This window comes from Echinops telfairi, unplaced genomic scaffold (assembly GCF_000313985.2).
Source record: "Echinops telfairi isolate 266 unplaced genomic scaffold, ASM31398v2 ScPeMD7_1;HRSCAF=3_0, whole genome shotgun sequence".
Lineage (NCBI taxonomy): Eukaryota > Metazoa > Chordata > Mammalia > Afrosoricida > Tenrecidae > Echinops > Echinops telfairi.
Window position 1 is genome coordinate 41785561 of NW_022103896.1, and position 23181 is coordinate 41808741.

General features: G+C 42.2%; 1 protein-coding gene across 1 annotated transcript in view; it reads right to left on the reverse strand.

Moving 5' to 3' along the window:
• The window catches only part of CPQ (carboxypeptidase Q), a 428656-nt gene that overhangs the window by 62657 nt on the left and 342818 nt on the right, over positions 1–23181 (reverse strand). Inside the window, exon 6 of the mRNA XM_004697707.2 lies at positions 6192–6393. Coding sequence (XP_004697764.1) covers positions 6192–6393 — 202 coding nt within the window. The remainder of the gene's footprint in view (positions 1–6191; positions 6394–23181) is intronic.

The following is a 23181-nucleotide window of genomic DNA, read 5'->3' on the forward strand; positions in this document are numbered from 1 at the left end:
TTATCACATTCTAATATTTTCCTTCGTTCTTGGTCTATTTCTGTGTCATGGTCTGGCTCCTCCCACCAGCCACCACTGCAATGTCAATCACACAGGAGCATAGGCCTGGTCTGTTTTGCCTTGCTGCATTCTCAGTGTCCCACACAGTTCCTGGCTCGTGGTACCCATGTACGTCATGCTTGTTGACCAAATGAAACCGCCCCAGCTATTTAAATGAAGATCACGTTCACCAACCAGACTGTGGCCTTCTCATGAGCCCAGTGGTGAGGTCTTATCACCACATAGCACTGGGCTCTCTAAGCACCAGGGTTTGGGGTTTTTTCCATAGGAGATGCGTCTGTTAATTGAGGAGAATTGGGAACACTTTTCCATGTGGATTCCACTTTTCCACCTGACGATTTGAAAACATGGGCCCTGGGTCTGGAGGCTGAACCTCCAGGCCATTCCCATTTATGTCTTGATCATCTCCTTTCTTGGAATATGTCAGCACAAAGCCCTGTGGAAATGTGGACATGGAAATTTTTTATTCAGTTCTGCTTAATTCCATATGAGGTATTGAATACAAAAAGCAAGAAGGAAAATATGTGAATTCTGAGTCATCTGCATAGTTAGCACTTCAATATGGAGTCTAGACTATTTTAGAAGAGATGAATTAAATGAAAACACTACTTTTAAAACAATTCACTATGTAAGAAAAAGGATAACTCAATGAATCAAAATAAGTGTTAATCATAATTTATGGTTTTGCAGTACAGTACAGCTAACGAACCTCTCGTGTTCTCTTCGCCTCCCCACCCTCCTTTTTGTTGTTTTTGTATGCCATTGATCTGTATTCATTCTGACTCATAGCAACCCAGTGAGACAGAGTAGTCCTACCACCATAGAATTTCTAAGACAGAGCGACTGCTGGGTTCAAACTGCCCACCTACTGGTTAGCAGTCAAGTTCTTAACCACTGTGTCTACAGGGGTCTTTTACCATGACCCTTGTTATAAACTGAATTGTGTTCTCCAAATATGAATCAACCTAAGTCATGATTATCATTATTTTATAATTACACTCCATTTGGGATTTAATGTAATTATCCTAATTATTGGTAGTCCCAGGCACTCCTCTGCTTGTACAGGAGTCTCCCACAGGGAGTCCATCTTCCCCCGGTGTGAGCCTTTCCATATGTGTATTCCCTTTCCGTAAGAAACCACTCCGATGGGGTTTGGTATCTTATATTCACTTCTATAAGACACCACCCAGGATCATACACACCGTAGTCTGGTAGGGCTCATTGACGTAATGAAAGAAAAGCCCTATTATAAACATAGGGCTATTTTTATAGGTACATGGATTAAATCTTCAAGATAACCTTTTTTGGGTGGACAATTCAATCCATAAAAGAGAGTGTTTAAGGTTTTTAATTACCATATATTTATGTAGGGGGTTCTTAAGAAAGATGCATTTTTGAGATTCAGGGATATCCTTCATTGCTGATATATTTAACAAGAAGCAGACTCTTCCCATTCCAACCTGCACTCACAATGTGGGAAAGAGGCAAACAGTTAAGATTTAATGCTTCCGCAGTCAATGCAGGAGTGAATACAGGTGATCTAAATCTCCCCGTGCAATTAATTATTTCCCCTTTTATTGTCTGAAAGAATCAGGAACTGACTGTGCAATGTCTTATGTCTGAGAATCACGAAAGTACTGGAAGACATTATTTGACATTTTCTCCAATTACTTTTTTCCTTTAAAAGAAATACTCATTATTATTCTCTCTCACTGACATCGAGTCCATTTCGACTCATAGCATCCCCACAGAACAAGGCAGAACTGCCTGTGGGTTTCTGAGGCTTAAATCATCCGGGAGTAGAAATCCCCATCTTTCTCCAAAGGAGCGGTTGCTTTCAAAGTGCTGACCTTCTGGATAGGAGCCCAGTGAGTGACCATGGCTCCTCCTAGCCTTCCTACTCTACCATTCTTCTGACATTTTCTAGATTTTCATGTCTTTTCTTAGCATCCTTATGCCCCCAGCCCATATTCTTAAACCTTGAAACTTATCAAGAAAAGAATTATTTCTATGTTTTTATTTCTTCTCCAGATTCATCTTTATAAAAATGTGAATGTTTCCTAAAATTAAACGAAGCGCTAAGACAGGACAAAGAAGTAGACATCATTGACCTTAACCTCAAAGAACTGGCACTGGGTATAGTAAGTAGAGTGCAGGATTCGATAAAAATATCATAGTGAGTGTCACATTCAAGTGCCAGATTCTAGAATGCACACTAGAAGTGATTGGGAAATTTAGAAAAATTATATAGTACTATGGGCTGTTAATGAAGCATGCTTGAAGACCATTAAACGGTAGAGTGAACCTGAAAGAAGAGTTAGCATTTAAGGTAGAGGCATAGTAATCTGGTAAGAGGTAGCAATGGAAGAAGTTAATAGTGTATGGAGGGGATACCCCAAAAACACTGGGGAAAAGCCCCTCTGGGTGAAGCTTTTATCGCACACATTTTCCCCACTAGATGAGCACTGAGGAACTCACTCAGAGTTAGTGTATCCAGTGGTGTCGCTTGGAGAGTTTCTCTCTTGTCACAGTGATTTTTTTGGTAAAAGCAGTTTCGCATTATTTGTGATGGCTGATTTAAGAGAACCACGTACTGCTGTGAAATTTTTATGTGGGAAACAGCTTCTGAGGGCAGCACTATGGGAAAAACTCAGGTGTCCTATGAGTGGTTTTCTCATTTCAAAAAAAGGTGAAATGTTGATTGATAATAAACCTCATTCTGGAAGTCTGTCAACTTCCTACATGGCCGAAAATGTCAACAAAATTCGTGCACTTGTGCTCCAAGACCAACAACCGACCATTGGAGAGATGGGGGAGTTGCCTGCACTATTTTGGAGCTGGTTTCAGTAACTGTGTGACAAAGAAGCCTGATTTGTGGCAGATGCGGGACTGCTTTTATCATCATGACAATGCCCCTGCTCACGCAGCCATCTCACTGTACCTGTCTTTGGGAAACAGTCAGCATGTCTCTCTTGCCGCACGCATCTGACTCACCTAACCTTGCTCCGTGAAACTTCTTTTTGTTGCTGAGAATGAAGGACTTGAAAGGACATCGATTTGATGACGAAGAAGAGGTAAAGGGGAAAAAAATGAGGGAGGTGCTGTCAGCCATCCGAATATATGAGTTTAAAACAATGTTTCCAAGAATGGAATTGCTGATTTGACAAATGTACAAAGTGCCGTGGAGAGTACTTTGAAGATGATAAGGTTGTTTTGTAAAAAAATTTAAATGCATAGCTTTGGGGGGAAAATCCATTTGGGGGGTTACCTATAAAAAAAGAGTTTAGGTGGAAAGTACATCCAAGATATTAGCTGATGTTTACTCAGTAAATGGAAAAAAAGAAGAAGGAAAGTGATAAAAAAATTAGTAGACTGTGGAAATATTATTTCTGGTTAAATTTCCATAAGTTTGGTGAGTGGTTGATTACATTTTAATTAACATTTTGAATTCTTAGCATGATGTTTGGCAAAGTCTTCACGAATACAGAGTGTACTAGTGGCACATTCTTTTCTATTCTTTTCCAGATTACATATGGCTCTTCCTCTTTTTTATAAAAGTCCTGACATTTTTAATATCTAACAAGAATGGGAACATAAGCTGTTCATTTTCTTCTTCCAGGAAAAGCCCAAATTTAAAAGATCAAAAGGTAGCTCAAAAGCAATAAAGGGAAGATTGCAATAATTTGGTTCTATCTCTCAATACTCCAAAAAAAATGAAAAAGAACTCCAGGAAACATGTGCTGCAGTCAAAACAAACCGTTCACTTTAGAGAAACCTTCCTGAGCTACACAGAGCGAAGAGGGAGTGGATCAAGAAATGTGAGAAGGAATAAGTAGTTATTTCCAATAACAGACTCCCTTTTCCAAAGGGAGTTCGGTAGTAAATTATTAGTAAATTATTCTGGAACAGGAATGGATTGGAATGCTGCCCACAAACAAGGGCCGAGTAACAAAAACAGTTTAGACACTGTCCTAAATTCTGGGGACCATCTCAGCATTCCACATAACCCTTTGCTGTCACATGTGGTTGGGGAAGAGCCATGAGCCTTGAAGCCAACAGGGCTGGTGTTCATGGTGATTTTGGCAACCCCATTTCTTCATCTATGAAGTAAGAATAATTGTACTTAATCCATCTGGCCCAATCAACTGCCTGCTAAATAGCAGAGCCTAGTAAATGTTATTTTATCACAAAAGTGGCTCAAATTCCCCACTCCACTCTACTAGCTATCTATCAAATTTGACCCATCTGAAACAGTGAAAGCAGATTTCTTACCTTAGGGGAAGTAACCAAATCAACTTAAGTCCAAAGAATCGTCCTTATAGACCATTGGCTAGAGCCAATGCTCAATTCAAATCAACAAAGCAAGAAATATCTGGGAAGAGGGGACATGATTTTGTTGCTGTTGTTCTAGGTCTGTCTTTGGCTTTGGCTCCTTCTTACCACCCTTTGACCAGCTCTACTCTCCATTCAGGAATCTCTGGGTGGTATAAATGGTTAATTTTTTTGCTGCTAACTGGAAGGTTAGTGATTTGAGTCTACCCAGAGACACATTTAAGGACCAGCTTGGTGATCTACTTGTGAAAGTCAAGAACAAAAACAAAACAAAGAAACTAACAGCTGCATTGAACACCCTATGGAGCACACACAATTCTATTCTAACATACATAGGGGTTCCATGAGTCAGAATTGACTCAATGCAACAGGTTTGGCTTGATGACTGTCCACTCTAATTCACCTTCAATCTGTCAGTCTGGTCCTCATAGCTAACACTAAGCAACTCATGTAGGTTTCCCTGAATCCTGAGAAGATGCTTGTTGAAAGCTTGTAGGCTCAGGGAAAAAAAATCTAAAACTTAAGCAAATTATTCTGTACAACTTAAATGGCAAACTCCTCACTCTTCCCTCCTCTCCTCACTTCTATCTTGTTTGTCAATAACATATATGTAGAGAGCCTTGGATTTTTTCCAGATGGTGTACAGCACTATACATGGAGATGTTGCTTTCAGATAGTTTACAAAGATGAGGCGGCTTCAAGAACTTCATGGAAAATGGAGTAAACCTAGACCAAAGAGAGACTCTGGACCCTTGAATTCGAATACAGAAAAATTCTATTTTTAGTTATGAAATATTATTGAAACACTGAAGTTCACAATATCCTTGAAATATATGATTATTGAGAATAAACTTTGAAATATTTAAGAAATATTAAGTAGACTTAATATTTCTAGAGTGGGGTGGTTCTAGAAAGACATTGTTTTCATATAACCATGAAATGCTGTGAATTCACAAAAATAGTTCGGAAAACAGAAATGCTAGCATTATTAAAAAGCTGGGCTTTTGTTTGTATAATACAATCTAGGCTGATTTGCAGGTGGATTTTCAAATTATGGATGTAATGCTGTGAGGGAACAACTTTGAGTCATAGACAATATCATCGATAACCTTTTTCATGGCCAGTCCGAGGAAAACCTGTGAAGTTGCATGCGTTTTTAACCGTTAAGGTTGCTTCACATTCTACCCCTTCACCATCCCAGGTGTGCTCCCATTCCATCATTTTATCCCTGAAAAATACCAACCTGATAAACCACAGATAGAATGAATAAGCTTTTATCCAACCTCTTCCGGACACTTTTGCCTTAAATATAGGGGCAGGATTCTCACCAGGAAGTACTTCACCCTCAAGGAACACATTTCTAACAACAAAATGTCAAACATCCTGGTGTTTGGGTAGGAGCTTTTTTGGGTCAGAGAAGATTTCCTAGCAAACAACTGGAAGGATATTAATAGTAATGATTGTCTCCTACTGTTTTGTGTCATGAAATCACTTGTGCCATAATCACCAGGGTACCTAATTTAAATATATATATTTATATAAATATATATATATATATTTGAGGTTGAAACCTGGAATCATTAGCTCATCACCAATGGGAATGAGGAGCTTAGGATTTAAAAAGGGAAGGCAGATGGGTAAACACAAATAGATTTTGTGGCAAGTCTTTATACCTTACCAGGAAAAACTGAGGGTCTCCATGCTTTAATTGGCCTACCAATAACATATTAAAATAGACACTATTTTAAGTTGATAGCAGCTTACAAGGACCCTTATACAACTTCAATTTTTGGTCTTACCGGGCACTCCGGCTTGGATCCAGTAGCTAATGTCCGTGCCTTCTCCATCCCGAAACACCTGTGTGATATTAATGGGCTGCAGCAGTTGCATGATCTCCTTCATGATGGCCCTGGCCTTGTCACTGCCGGTGAACTGCAGCCCATAAGGTAAGAAGGTTCCCGAATCTGACTCCATCACCAGGCTGTAGTTAGAAATGTTTGCCTAAACAAAAGAGAGAGAGATGCTTAGTTCATAGTCTGACTTTGGAGCTTCTCCATCAGCAACCACTACATCAAATACTTGACTTCCTCACAAGTGGTTACCAAAACATAGGATGCTGGGCCTGACTTAGGGACCCTTCAGAGTACACAATGATGCATCCTGGCATTTCCCAAGGACCCTTATACAAGGGTTCACTTGGAAGGATTCAAGACACAGAGAATGAAAAGAATAGACTGCACCATGGTACCATTGCTCAATTATTTCTACTAACAATATTATTTCAACCATTTTTCTTCAATGCCAACTATGGACCAGCATACAAACCCTCCTCTATGAGGAGAGATCTGATAGGGTTACTCAGACTCAGACAAAAGACAGTATGCTCTGTGGGACTGGTTCTTGGCACCCTTTCCCTCTAAATAGACATTCTATCAAATTTTAATTGTGAGTTCTGATGAAGCTTAAAGGCATCAAACTGACAGGTTTGTCTTGGGTTTCTGATTTTGTTGTTGTTCCATCTGTTGAATCCTCAGGGAGGAAGGTACGAGAACAAGACATGCAAGACTGCTCTCCCTGGTGCGAAACTCCAGCACTCAAATCTAAGGCAACTCTGCCAGGCCACTGGTTTGTAAACTCTTTCTAAATAAAGTTTGGTAAGAAAGCACACAATGATGATGTGAACCCAACACTGTCACTGCAAGAGCTTAGAGTGTAAGGGGCTCTTGCCAGGTTGCACAGCGGACTTTGCGATCTGGCCTTAAGACTTGCAACCGTGCAGGCTGGCATGGCTGTTTCCCAGAAACCACCATTTCTTCAGGATTGACCAACTATTCTGATGGTCGAATTTTCCCCAAGATGTACTTGCACCTGCATTGCCACTCATTCCTCGTTATTTAGCTTGTGAAGATCAATAATGCGTTTGTATAGTGCTTCTGGAGAGCTTTCACATTTGCAGTCTCCTTTGATTGTCTTTGACAGCCCTGCTTCCCACAGAAGGAACTGGATCAGAGAGGTCAAATGATTTGGTCCAAGTCACACAATTGGCAAATGGCAGACCTGGGTCTAAAATCCTGTGCTGCACTGCCAGCACTAGCTTGGGGCTGAAGTGCTAGATAACACTTGTCCTGAATGATAATGGTTGTCTGGTTATATAACTATTTGAAGGTTGCTTACTTTCCTTTTATTTTTGTCCTAAGACAGATTCTGTTTTACAGCGATTTCCTAACTCACTGCCCTGGAAGTGTGCTATTGTTTGAAGGGCAAGAGGAGTTGCTGCTTAGCCACCAGCATCTTCAGTGACTTATTGCTTGGATTGTTAATGATGAGAAGGTTAATAAAGCAGAAGTCTGCCCGGTGTGACTTCTAAGGCATTTCTGTTTTCATAGTGATTTTCAGAGAAAGACCCAAGGTATTTCTAATAAAAACTGTCACCTCAGCTTTCAGCTGAGGCTACTACCTGGTGCAAGTATCATTAGAGTTAATAGTATGCAAACTATTTGCATTAATATCTTACATTCAAAGCTCTTTAACTAGCACACTGATGCTATGTCAGCAGGTTGATGTTTAATTAGGCCGTCCTAATCTTCTCCCCTTGTGTGCTCTACTCCCTCCCCTGCTCCCCGCTTCTGAACTCTCCCAGTCCCATTAGAAAGGAGAAAAGAATAACTACAATATATGGCAAATTGGAGCAGAATTAGTTAATCTTGAATGTGCAGGTTCCCATGTGGCAGGCAGATTTCGTCCTTTTAACAAGAAAATTAGGCCAAGTGTTCCTAACTGCACATTTAGGTTAAAAGTGGCACTCATTATGTGGTCACGGTTAACACTAGTGAGCAGCCAGTTGGGTGGACACAACCAGGGACCCACGGTACTCATTTCCTGTTTCCACAATTAACATGCTGGGCTACTGAGGAAAGTAACTGGTCTCTCCCTCTGCCTCAAGTCATGTCACCTTGCTTGGCCCTTGGCTTCTCCATCTGTAAGTTGGAAAAAATACTTTCACCTAATGAGCCTGTGCATGTGAAGCTTTGAATTCCTTCAAAGAAAAGGCTATTGAGAACCATGGTGAAAGTGCTTTTACAAAGTTCACTTACCAAATCTCTAAATGAAATCTTCATTCTGGGCTTGCTACCCTCCCCCCCCACCCCCACACACAAACTGAATCGATAGTCTAGGAACGGGAGACTCTGCAGTTGGTCCGTGTCACTGGGCAATGTCACAAAATGCTGGTAGGCAGGCAGAGACCTCATCTAAATAAAGGCGCTTTCCTAAGTGTATTAGATTCCCTATGAGAGAGAGTTTAGCCAAAAGATAGAACGGATGTGTTTTGAAATTATCCAGAGTGGACTTGATGGATGAACTACTGGTTTATTAGCTGTGTGTCTCTGGGCAGTCTGTGTGATACACTGTTTTTTTTTGGAGGGTGGGGTGGGGGGGTGTTATTTTGTGTTGTTTTGTCTCCATGAAATGGAGATTGCCATGAGGTACAGAGTTGTTAGACAGCCTGCAGGTGAGCCCAGAACACAATTGATAGCTGTTAAACAGCAGCATTATTGTTATTACTACTCCGCTGTTACTGAGTTTAGCACTCACCGTCAAACCCTCTCAGGGTTTCAAGGGTAGTCCCAATATAAGGGTATGCCCATCCTGTTAGCTGCTTATAATGATAGGTCAAATTTTAAGGGGTGTTTCTTACATGCCAGACGTTGTACAAAATGCCTTCTAGCTTATCCTACGAAATGCTCATAATTAGTCTATAAGTGTTATTATAGTTTGCATTTCAAAGATGAAGCAACTGGGGTATAATAAGGTTATCTAACTTTCCCAAAGTTGTTTAGCTAGGAAATGGTTTAGCCAGAACTGAAACTCCTGAGGTCTGCCTCCTCATGTCTGTGCTCTCAGCCCTTCTAATACCTTGCCTCCTATAAGATTACTTGCGACTGTCATCCATCGTCTCCACTTTTTATCAAAAACCTCTAAAGACAATAGTAGAACAAATGCATACATTAAAGAAGTACGTTCCATATTATAATAGGATGGTAAATGAGGCAGTGAGATTTTATACTACCTTGAATTTGTGTGAATGTGTACAGGTGGAGTTCAAGCTATCAATCATGCCATGGCCTGATGATAACTCCTTGGGGGTGTGGCCTTTTATAAGAGAGCTACTGGGAACTGCTCTTCCTCCTCTCTGCTCCTTTGTCTTCCTGGGACTGTGCATGGCCCCCTGTAAGCCACTTGACCTTGAGAGCTGTGGGTGCACTGCCATGTTTCCACATGCCTTGGATACAGGAGACATTGCATCCATCAGCCTGTGATCTTCCCTGCTTCCCACTTCATGTTTCAGTTTCATCGGCCTGTGGCGAGGGCCTTGGCTAGCATCAGACCCACGCGTTTGTGTGGGACTGGTTTGGGACATCTTCTTGATACAAGTTATTTCTTATAGATATATGTTTTGTTTGTCCAGACAACCCACTCTAACACAATTGGTACCAGGAGTGGGGTATTAATTTGCTCAATCCTACTAAATGTTAACTTGACCTATAGCAACAGAAAATTTCTAGGTCAAGTAAACTTGATTTAGTAGGCTTACCATCTATTTCACTCCTAGGGGAACCCTTCCTAGGTAGCCAACACCATAAGTCCATATGAGCCAGACTATTCTGATTACTACTTGGAATCCACTGTCCATTAAGGAAACCAAGCTTGCCTTGTCTCTGTCAATTAAGTGTTGTCACTTGGCCCCTACTCCATTCTTGGTACCAAAGGTGTTAGGTTGGGTTCTTTAGAGAAGCAAACAAGTGACTTGAATATAGAAAGAGATTTATAGAAAAAAATGGCTTACACAGTTGTATAAATAGATATAAGTCTAGTCTGGATGTGAGGAAGCTGATGAACAGGAAGTAAGATAATGAAGCAGAGACAGCACAGGACACAAGTTGGTGGGTGCAGAGGTAATATGAATCTGAAGTTGGCCAAATAAATCCAATGCCGGTAGTCCACCGGCACCTCCTGGGAGTGGCAGGCTATGCCACAGGAGATCAAGGAACCAAGCAAAACATTCAGCTCCAGCAGAAGGCAAAGGGCTTAAGAGAATTTGACTCTGTTCAGCCTCTCTCATATACAAAAGGTCACTCCCAAGGAGGGATCATCAGGCTTCGACCCCATTGATAGGTTGGGCTCTACCCAGACTAGTACTCAGGAGTGTCTAGCTGATATAATCCCTAACTGTCTATCACAGTAAGTCAAAGAGTACTGCTACAAAATCATAGAAACCTTCGTTACCCAAAAATGTCAAAAAAGTGAAGCGATTGTTTCTCAACATATCTCCCATGCTGCTCTAGTTCTGGAGACAGCGTTTCTATCTCTCTAACCCCTTCCCACAGAATTCTATACTCTTCCAATTACACTATAGCAAAATGGCAGTTCTGGCATCCTTGGGGGACTCAAATCATGTTGGTTTTAAATGTCTTTAGAGTTTGAGGAGCAAAAGAAGGTCTGGAGGGGCAAGATCAGGGCTGCAGGATGCCCGGAGTCAGGCCACACAGTGAAATTCTCCTGAGGCAGTCCTTCTTGCCTCTGAAGAATGAGCTGGTGCATTCTTCTGATGAAGAGAAAAATTCTTCCTCTCAAATTTTCTGGCCTTTTCCCACCAATGCAATTTTCAGTTTTCTTAAAATTTCTTCATAATAAGCCTCCATGTTCATATTGTGCTCTTTGAGAAAGTACATCGAAACTATCCCTTGAGGCTCCCCAGACTCATTTGCCATACCAGTGAGGTTACCTCCCTGCCTGAAATCCCACTGGCCCAGCAGATCCCCTTGAAACTTTTTTCTTGTGAGGGCATCCTAATGAGAATGCAACACATGTATTCCTGAGAGAGCTGGCCCGTGGCCATCACTAATCACAGTTCCACGCTTCAGCAGGATGTGCTTGCACTCCACCCGGGCACGCTTGAACTGGGACTCCAGGAGCAATACTTTTTGACTCACCCCTTCTGAGATCTATTTAAAATTCATTGTCCTTGCTAATAAAGTAATTTGCTCACACAAAGAAAAAGAGAAAAATAAAAATAAGCAAACACTTGCGCCATGATTTTCTTCCAACTAGGAACAAAAACCCTAAGTGAATCAAACATCTTTTCAAGCCAAATTAGGCAGCATGTGAGGATGTTGGTAAACCAGAATTCTGGCAGAGGTAGATATATGCTTGATTTCTATTCATGTGGAATTGTACTAGCTGCTGCTAACAGTATGACAACATCCTAGTGTTTTCTATTTATATGTAAACATCTACAAATATTTTCAATAAAGAACTAAGAAAACAAACCACCCACCCTCCGGTGACACCAGTTCTCTCCTCATCTATGGACTTGCTGTCTAACTATCAGCACATAGGGAAAGGGCTAGGTAAACAAGATCAGGCTACATAATGAGAGAGGAAAAAATAAGCTGAAGTGGCTGCTCCTTTAGAATGTGTTCTTATGAGCAGCCGAGGTCTTCATTATGCAATGACTTGTTGGGAGCCCTCCGTGTAGATTTGAGAAGCTGATTCTAGCTAGCGACAGCTGAGCAGAGTCATGCTTTACTCACCCCGTTTTAGCATGGACCAAGATACCTGTCCTCTATTTACAGGGTGTAGCTAGAAATGTCCTTCCAGGGATAGAGTGCTTTATTGTTGTTAAAATCATCACTGATGGAGCTATACAGAAGAGAAGGTGACTCAGTGATAAGCTCAGATATTATTTGTAAACCTAGATTCAGTTTCTTCTCTTATTAAGGGGACACATCTCTGCATTTGAAATCAGGAAACTCGCCCGTTGTTGTCATGTAAGGCATAGAATGGCTGTAGAGGAAAGTTCTCTGGTAACCTACCAGGTTGGGATCACTGGATTGGTTAATCTCTGCTCAGGGTTGAGAATTCATAACTTATCTTGCATTATAATCACATCCTATAACTTTTCTTCCTTTCTTCTTCTTCTTCTTTCTTTTTTTAAAGGCAGCTCATTCTACCAAGGAACAATTTGGTAACCATTAGCATTCATTTGGGGCCATCACTAATCACAGTTCCATGCTTCAGCAGGTTGTGCTTGCTAAACACAAGATTAAAAAGCTCAAAAGGGTTGAAAATTTATATTGTTTATTATAAATTCTTACGTCCTCACATAAACACAGGATGATGCATGTGTGTTCCCTTTTTATAAAATCCCAGACAGCTTTAGTTAGAAATGTAGACTCAACTCTCTCCCCAAATTTGGCCACTTCTTCATTTTAAAGTTTTTATTTTTCAAAAAATCAAGGTGACAGGCCTTGGGTTTTGGATCTGTAGTCACAGTAAACCGTCAAAACTAAATCAAGAGAAAGGAGACTCCTGATTATTTGAATTACTCATGTAGCCTTTAATTCACTCTTCAAAGAAGGTAGCTCCTCTCTGATGCCCGGCAATCAACCTCTCCTTCGAGCGCTCGCAATGTTAATGTTCTGCAGATGCTGGTAGGGATTCTGTTTAGTCAGGTGTACTCTCAAGAGAAGTCCTCAGAAGTGTGTTTTCTTTTGGCATGTACATTGCATAGCTGCAGCCATCTTTCCCAGTTGTGGCAGTGGCCCCGCATCTCCCAGGTCAAGGGGTGGGAGGTGGGTGGAGATGCTTCACAGAGGTTTCTCCCTGATGGATAAAGTCAAAGTAGGTCGTGTTTTCTGGTGAGGTCTACCCTGAAGCTCAGGCTTTTATTTCTGACCTGTATTAGTCTAGGTACTTTGTAGAAACAAATCCACGGCGACTCACATATAAGAGAGAGTTTTATGTAAAGAAAATGTGCATTACGAAAACATCCCAACCCAATGCTGCCCAAGCCCACAAGTCCAACATTAACCCATTAACCCAACACCAGTCCACAAAGTCCTCCACCTCACAAAACAGAGGCAATAATGCCGACTGCAGGAGGAAAGCTGAGTCAGTAAACGAATAAGCATCTCAGCACTAGCAGGGGTCTCCACACGGCTCCTCCAGCACCCAGGGCTGCATCGGGATAGGTCCATGTGGCTTCTCCTTGGGGATGTCTTGTAGGATGTCAATCTTGCAAGCTGAAGCAGGGAACTGCTAAGGCAGCTGCACCCTGGTGCAACCATCACAAAGCAAGAGACCCGAGAACTAGAAAGGTGAGGCTCACCACCCATTTATCCCTCCGCCTTTCAATTAGCTCCACATGTGATTATTGGCCAGGCTGGCACAATTAACTAACTCAGACCATCTCCAGGATTCTCAGGGACCCAAGGGAGAGCCAGGAAAGGGATGATGACAAGGTGGAGTACCATCAGTTAATTTTATTTGACAGCCGAACTAGCTGCCTCTTGGGGAAATGGGCAGTCTTGGGTACGTTACATTAGCACTACAATTGCAGGCACCTATTGTGGTTTAACCACCATTCGGCCTGGAGACAGGGGAACGGGGTGGGGTGGGGAATGGCTTCTGGAGGTCACTTCCCAGCCCAACTGTTTTGTGTGTGCACACAAGCATGCTGTTGAGAAGCAAACCTGTGCTTTCCGACAATCCAGTTGTTGCCATGCCATTGGAGGCACACTTGAGCTCAGTGACTTTACTTCTTGTGCTGGTGAGGGTTCATAGATAGCCCTACACTTACTGGAAACACATCATCTCTCTACAAATGTCCCTATAGTAACAGTGGTGAACCAGGAAGCTGCAGAAGAGATGGCATAAACATAGGCTCAAAGAAGTAATTTAAGAGATACATTATTTAGGGAATATGACAGTTTACAGTTCTTTAGGAAGAAAAGCAATATTCAGCATGTGGGATGGATAGCATGTGGATGTCTAATTCAGTTTATAATTTTATTCCTGCATGTTGAGGAACATAATTAAATAGAATCAGTGGGACTCAAGATTTCACAGTCAAATTTTTATTTATTTAATATATTGATGGAGTCCTTGGGTGGTACAAATGGTTAATGTGTTTGGATAAAAGGTTAGAGGCTCAAATCTACACAAAGGCACCTAAAAATAAAGGCCTACTGCTCTGCTTCCAAAAATTCAACAATTGAACACAATTCTGCTGTGACAAACGGGATTGTCATGAGTCAGGATCGACTCCATTGCATCTGGCTTTGAATACACAGACAAGGTATTTAATGCTACTAGCTTCAGATCCTATTAACATGAATAAGAACGACTGCAGAAGAATCCCTGTACTTGAATTATGGTGTGCACTGGCAAAGACTACTGAAAGGACAGTGAGCTTCCAGAAGAACAAACAAATCTGTCTTGGAGACAATACAACCAGAATAAGGGAAGATGGCAAGACTTCATCTTGTGTACTTTGGACAAGCGATCAGGAGAACCCAGTCCTTCGAAAAGGACCTCGTGCTCGGTAGAGTGGAGGGGCAGTGAGAAAGAGGACGTCCATCCATGAAATGGGTCGCTGCAGCGGCGGCAGAGAGGAGTTCAAACATAACAATTGTGAGCGCGGTGCAGGACTGGGCAGTGTCTCCCTCAGTGTTCAGAGGGTCGCGACGAGCCGGAATCGACTTGCGAGTAGTGACAGCAACCCGTTTCCTATTCATTTCAATATGCAATTGTGAAAAGAACTCCCCAACCCTTCCTGCTTTGTAAAAGCAGCCTGCTCCTCTTTGTCGTTCTCTTTCCCTCCTCCTACTGCTCTTTCAGTTTCTGTCCACCGCACGCCCTTTCTCCTCGAGGCTTAGAATGTAAGAACTCCATTGCCTCGGTGAGCAGCGCTTCCTCCAGCCCGTCCTGTGTCTTCAACACTGGGACATGCTAACCACGCATTCAGCTGTGTTTCTTGGCTGGGGCTGGGGGAGTTTACCAGAAGAGTCACTGGTTCACATCTAAAGCCCCTTTGGAAGATATCTAACATTCTCTTGGCTGGGAAGACTGCAGCAATTCTTTAAGTCCCTTTTCAAAGGTCATGTATAATTGAATGCTGAGTTCATCTACTTAAAAGTAAATAGGCTATTTTTTTTCTTGTGATACATAACTTTGATGGGCTTGTCCAGTAAAAACAAAAACAACCCCCCCCCCCAAAAAAAAAAACACACACACACCAGACTACTCTATAATCTACTGTTAGAAGCCCTGGTGGTGCTATGGGTTAGTCACAGCTTTGTTGGTTCAAATCCACCAGTCATTCTGTGGGAGAAAAATGAGGCTATCTGCTCTCGTAAAGACTCATAGTCTTGGAAACCCTATGTAGGTTAGTTATAAGTCAGACATGATCTGATGGGAGCAGTAGTGGGTTCAGACTCTATTGTTTTTATGTGTCGCTGAGTAAATTCCAACACATGGAGTCACTCTGTGACAAAGTAGAACACAGAACAGCTTCAACACAATTATGCACTAAACTCTAAGGCATAGCATATTAAAACCTAATCGATTATTTTCCCTCTCTCTATAGTCTAGCCAACCACCTATAGCACTCTGGGGCTATGCTATTGTCCCAACTACTTTATCTGATCAGGTTTCTCTTTATTAATATTAGTAAGTATGCTAAGCACAGCTGTAGAAATAATGATATTTTGCTAAGCATATCTTTCTGTTTTCTCTCGTAAACCACAGCATGGCTTTGAAACCTCATGAACAACACTAGTGCCCAGAAATGAGCTGGAGAGCTTTTGGTGTCCTCAGTGATTTCACGCCGTATTTCCTTGGCCCTAGCCTGCCGCGCCTAACACTCCACATTCTACTACACAGTGCTGTCGAACTCCACTCAGTGTGTTCTCTCTACCTGCCATGCTCCTGAGAGAATCCACGCCTTCTTACCAGAAGAGATCCAAATGCCACATTAAAACCTCGGGTGAACTGTCACAAACCAAGAACATGCCATGGAGGCAGGGATCAAGTCTGGGTGGATCGGTAGTGTCTCTAACTTGAATAGCAGAGTTCAGCACAAAGTAGGTACTCAACAAATTTTAGTCATAGCCAGGAAACTTTGACATACTACCCTACCAGCAACTTGAGGATATAAGTTAGCTTTAGCTTTTGAATGCCAAGGAAAAAGGAAGATTGATATATTACTGACCTCTCATTATCTAGTGGGGGGAAAGGCATTACACCAGTTCCTTGAGGAAAAAAAGGTAACTCTGTTTCTAGCATTCAATTCTAAAAGAATTATGTGGTTCTTTATATGAGAAACATTGAACAAAATAATAGTGTCTTTAAGAATGGTTTTGCAAAAGAGGCAGAGCACTTACTGTTCCCAACACTATTTTCTACATATTGATCCTCAATTAAAGTAAATAGCAACATATTAAGTCATATATCAGTAGAGCTGTGTCTGCAAGAAACAATATGTGTTTGTTCAACAAGCAGTTATTAAGACAGAAACAGAGGTGTGAGGTGACAGTCCCAGTTGGCTTGGTACCATTATTAAAATCATCTCTCTTTCACAAAAGTTTCCAAGTTTCAACAGTGAACCACATGGTCAACCTATCTAGTGTATTAGAGTTTAAATTCTGAGGCCTTGTTTGCAGAAGCCTATGCAGGACAGGGAAAGCCCAAACTCCATATGCAGGGTCTCGACACGGATTAAGCCTCCATTGAATTCCTTCTGACCATTACCTAGGGATGAGAGCTATCTTGCCCTCAGGCCAAGGGCAATGTCCTAGCAGCGGTGTCTTCGCTGCCTTGGTTGAAAGTCCTCTCTAACATAATGTGTGATTCTCAATGCGGTCCGGCTCCTGCTTTTGGAGGCCCACCTGCAACTGTGCTGTGTTGATCTGATGGATAACCATGAACTCAGGACGGTTTCCTTTGACTCGTGCCTTATTTAACTAGCTTCCTGAGTGTCAATCCTCAGACTCCATCTTGGCCTGGTGCTAATGGTCTCCCTCATTCAAATGACATCTCTTTGTCTCTGTCTCATCTTAAGATTGAATAAATGTTCTCCTTAAACTATACTGGAGATTGGGGGTCTATTTTGCATCTTAAAACACGAAGAAATCTGTGTACAATGATGACTAAGATAGAATTGCTCCGCTAAGGAAGGACAGAATTTACCAAGGTGGGCAATAATCAGCAGTTTTGTGAATGAGATATGTACAAAGAAGGGAGAGAAACTTCAGGGGAAAGTTGGGGAGAGCCTGACAGAGAAAGGTAAAACCCTGAGGCTGAAAGTTATATGAGGGCAGGGATCTTGTTAGTTCATTAGTCTATCCTCAGCGTTTAGCCAAGAGGCATATAATAAAGCTCGCCAAATGAATGACTGTCTAATCTAAGTAGCCAAACAACACTGTCAAGCTATGTCACTTTCCAAGACAGAACTGGAGCGTAGACAATCTTCGAGAGGATAAATGTAAGCATGCTCTATGGAGCATTCCACTGTTAAATATCAACGAGCTGGCCTGGAATTTCTGTAGGTGTTATTAGAAATGTCAAGACTGAGGTCACCAGTTAATGTCGTTGCTTTGGTTGCTATTGTTGAGTGCCACCGAGCAGGTTGTGCCATAGAGTGACCCTAGTACGGCACAACAAAACACCACCCGCGCTGGGCCCTCCTCACGGTTGCTCTGAAGTGTGAGCCCACTGTGGGAGCCACTGTGTCAGCTCGTCTGGCTGAGGCTCTTCATAATTTTTGCTGACGTTCTACTTTACCATGCCAGGATAGCCTTTCGCAGACTGCATTTTTCGGATGGCATGTCCAAAGTATATGAGAGGCAGCCTCTCCATCCTTGTATTACATTGCAGTTACTCAAAAGAGCTACACTTGACCCTTGACCACGCCTGCAAACACGTATTTCCCTTTGGTTTCTGACGTCCTCACCGATTCCTTTCCCTGGAGGCTCCTGTTCATGTTCCTTGGCTGGTTCTTCAGCATCTTTCTGACCTCTGGATTGCAAGGTGGTCAAGAATAATCTAAAGGTTTCTTCTTTTCTTCACTCCACCCATTTGTGATTGATTGTGGTAGTTACATAATTTCATGTCAACTGGAAGATAGACAAAAGTGTAGGGGTAGCTTTCAATCTGTCAACCAGGCCACAGCTTGATGGTCCCTTCTTGTGGGTTTGGCCTTCTCGTAAGGAGGACCCTGGGGACCTCCCCCCTCTTTCTCCGCGTTCACCTTCTTGCTGGCTGACCCTGATGTCTGCCAGAGCCCTGTGATGTTACACTGCCATTGGCTCCACACAACTTTGCCCCCACAGGTCTGTGGTCTTCCTGTATTCTCCATCACTGGAGAGTATGAAGAGGGACTTCAAGACTAGTACCAGACTTACGGACTTGAAGTGGACTGGTCTGGACTGTTTTCTCAGTATAAAATTACTTCTTGATATAAAGCTCTTTCTTATACATAGGAGTGTCGCTGGATTTGTTTCTCTGTTCACTCTGATCTAACACAGTGATCTCATGCAGTCTTATGGTTTTAAATAACTATATAGAACTCCAGGTGTATATTTCCACATGGTGCCGTTGGTCTTGAACTCCACGCTCCTATTGAACAGTTACTCAGCATTCTCACTTAAATGTCTACTGGTGTATAGATGTCTATGTTTGTTTTAACAAATTACCACCAACTTAGTGGTTAAAGATGTACGTTTATTCTTTTGTAGGTCTGGATTACAGAAGTCTAACATGAGTCATATAGGGCTAAAATCGGGTATTGGCGGGATTGTTTGTCGCCCAGAGGCTCCAGGGAAGTTCCCTTTTCTTTCCTTTCCCACCTCCTAGCGGCATTCGGCTCATCATCCCTCATAAAGTGTCTTTGCTTTTGCTGCTCCACTGCCGCATCACTTTCTGCCTCCTTTGACCTGCTGGTCACCCTCTTATAAAGTTCCAACTCAGTGAACAGTCGATCCATCCTTCTTGTGCTGGGTCTCAAAAGTCTTGACAGTCATTTTGACCTCTCTCTTTCCTTGGACCCAAAGTTCAATCTCTTAGCAAATCCTGTTGCCTCCATTTTCAAAATATACCTTAGATTCCAACAACTTCTCAACATCTCCACTGTTCCCACTCAGTCTAAACCACCATTATCTCTACACTGGAGACTTACAATAGCTTCATAATTGTCTCCCTGGTTCAACCTTTTCCAGTCTATTCTTTCAAAGGAGGACAGAATAATACTGCTTTAAAATCTAAGCCAGATGATGCACTCCTCTTCTGAAACTTCTTTGTGGCTCCCATATCCCTCAAGTGGAAAGATGTAGTCCTTACATTGCAAGGTCCTCTAAGGGTCTCCCATAGCATCTCTGCTGCCAGTTTTTGTTAATCTCCACTCCGGTCGCACTTTTCAAACTGCTTTTCGATGGTGCTTATACCATGGAGTTTTTGCACTTGCTACTTTCTCAGCCCACAGTGCTCTTCCTCTGAATAGCATCTCAGGCTTCCTTCAGAACTCTGCGAAATGTCTTCGTAGGAAACTTTCCTTCCCCTCTTAACACTTATTGTCTCCTTTGGAGAAACACAAAACCATCTGTTATGCTTTCTTTAAAAAACAGTTTTATTGACATAACTTGGTGTTTGATACAATGCAATGGTTTAAATATATTAAAAAGGTGTACAATCATCACCATGAATAATTTTAGATCACTTTCTCATTCTTGTATCCATTGCTATTGGGTCCTTATTTTCCCCTCCCCCAAATGATAACTCTAGTTACTATTTCTACACATTCACCTCTCCTAGGTTTCATATAAGGAAAATCATACACACACAAACCCAACCCACCCGTTAGTACAATGGCTTCAAAGGCTGGTGGCTACGATCATCAAGAGTATAGAGAGGTGAGAGGGAGAAATCAAGGGCAGGGCAAGAATTCCCCAGAGACAGTGCCTCCTCATCAGGTTCATGTGGATGACATGGATGGAGGAGGCCTGTGGAGAAGAGGGACTTTAGTGGAGAGATGTTGTTCAAGATGAAGCAGGAGGACCTCTAAGGGCACAATCTCACCCAGAGAGTAAACAGAACCACCTCGGGTATTCTTAGCATAGAAGCTGAGCTTCTACTGGGTAAGAGGCAGAGATGATGAGAAGAGGTTACGTATTACTTTTGATGTAGATGGAGATCTTTATGGAGAAAATTCCATGTACCTGGATAGCCATAGACTTTCCCCCTGAATTCCAGGCTCATCGCTAGATAGGTGTCTGATATCTCAAACTTAAGCTCTCTGAAACTGAGCTCCCGATCTCTTCTTCCCCATCTCACTTGCTCAGGCCCCAAACTGTGGGGTCATCAACCATGAAAGCACAGAGACAACAACAAAGGTGCTAAGCTGTTCTTGAAAAATATGCAAGAATTTAAAACATATACTTAAAAGTATACAGTTTTATTTATTTGTTTTTATATTATCGATTTAAAATGTTAAAAACACGTCCCAAAGACTGTATAAAGCACTGTCAAAGAAAAAAATTTAATGTTAAATTATCTAAAAGCAATTAAGGTCCCATTCAATAATGAAACAAGAACCCTATTCTGGATGGTGTGTGGCCAAAAGTCATCCCTTCGGGGTGGAAACAGAGTTGAATGTATTCTTAGCAGAGCCTGTGTTATTTCCATCTCTGTGATTAGTGATGAGAACCCCCAATGAGCAAGACTTGCCAAAATACAAGGAACATCATACTGTGGTTGAATGGGAGAGGACCAATGACAACTGAACTGCCAACTGAATGGTTAACCAAGAGAGTTTGAAATGAATATTTTGGGGGTGGTGGTGGTGGTGGTGGTGGTATAACCTAAAGTTGGCAATGCTAAAGTTAGTATGCCATGAGGCTAATACTATATGGTGTAATCAGTAAAACTCAATCGCAGAAACTAATCAATGCATCCTGGGACTACTTAGAACTTTAACAATCACTTCACATGCATTGTGAGTTTTAAAGTATTCAAACAAAATGAAGGACAATAACAAACAGCTGAGGCAATCTAACTTCGAACAGAGTTAAGATCACTTAATAGGCATCGTTTAGATAAAAGGAGGCTTAGAAATTACAGCGATCACAGAAAGAAAAAAATAAATCCAAATAGGTGCTTGCGTTGAGCTAAGAAAGGTGAAGAAAAACAATTTTCCTCATCTGAGAACAGTAATAAGCAATAGCAGTAAACACCTCCAGGTAGAAGAGGAAAATGGCTAGGGTAGAAAATAGCATCGAATAAGTCGGCAATAATGAGCACGCTGGGAAGGCGCCTGAGGACCACTGAGAGGAGACTGAACACTAGAAATACTCAAGGTAAGATGAATAGAAGCAGTTGGTCAGGCACCCAGACCCCTCCCCAAATTTCTCGTTAGACACCTGCTTTCCTGATCGCTGGTGTCCCTGGCATTTGAAGGGTGTCCACACGATTTGGGTATCAATCCTGAAGGAGCTGTCAGGTTCAGGGGTGGAGGGATGCTCCGTTTCTCACTCTGGCGAGGATTGCCGTTGGTAGCGAGACAAGCTGATGTACAGATTCTGTTCTTATTTGACCCATTCCTTGGCCATTATGCACAAACATTGGGAAAGGTACCTACTTTATCTTTATAACAATAATAGTTAATTTGCATGTCAGTGTTAAAGCAAGCTTGCCCACGATGAGCAGATGTCCTCGATGGTGGTGGGACAGTCCTCCTGTGAGAACTTTCTTCTGAACGGTCTGGTGGACACCCGAGGTTGATTTGCCTATGTGTGTCAAAACAGTGGGAGGTGGGAGAAATGGCCAGATCTTCCTAAGAGGCACGAGTGTTCGAGGTTGGGGAAGTCTGGTGTCATCAGTCCCACATCCTGGAGACCTCCCATCCAGCTATGGGAGTCTGCCACAAGTTCCCTTAGACTTTTAGGAGAAGCTACATGGCTTCAAGAAAAATTAAAATCGAAAACAGAAAACCCAAGGAACTTTTGGACAAACTGACCAGAGGGGTGAAAGCCTATGTTCCACGCACCTCGTTAAATAAACGGTCAGCCCTCAGGGGCTACAGATGCCAACACAAGGAGCGCGGGTCACACAAAGTGGCTCTCACCCTGATGGTGCGGCTTCACTGCTAACGACCAAAAGAAATTCAGAGCAATTTTTAAGTTCTGAGTTGATCATGCTCCAGACACAGACTCTAAGTCCACAGATAAACGTGTTAGCTATAGGGGGTGGGGATGTTAGGGGTTGTGTACAATGCATACCAGTTTTAGAACAGTGTACACGTCATGCAGTTTTACTTTTTGCTAACCTAGAGCATGTTCCGTATGACCTTTAAATCGGAGAACCGGCGACTTGTATGATTTCTGTGTCGCTCTGTCACTCTCCAGCCTTTCCCTTTCTTCCCCATCTCTGCGGCCCAGGCTCCATCTTTCTTTTAGAGCTTCAAATTTGAGAATGTGATGTTTGATTTTATCTGTTGGGCGAACACTGGATTGCTAGCTGCAAGATCAATCTTTCAAGCCCACAAGCCACTCCTCAGGAGAAAGATGAGGCTGTCTGTTCCTGTAAAAGTTTACAGCTTCAGAAGTCCTGTATGCTAGATACTGTATCTAGATACTCTTTATACTCATATATAGATATCCTATTTCCTAGATACAGTATGGATACTATATACTGGATCACTGTGAGGTGGACTCCCCTTGCTGGCAATGAGTTTCCTTTGATTTGAGGTTTTATTCAAGCTAAAGTGCTGTGAGTGGTTGTATTGGTGTTGTTTTTTAAGTAAAAGTAAAAAGAGTACATCCTTTTACCACTACTCATATGTCAACTGCTTGAATCAGGCTTAAAGACAGTACAGAGTGGTGTTTCCCAAAGAGGGTGGGTTCCCAAAGAGGGTGGGTGATACTGACCACTGGGGGGAACTAGAATGACCCAGGGGTC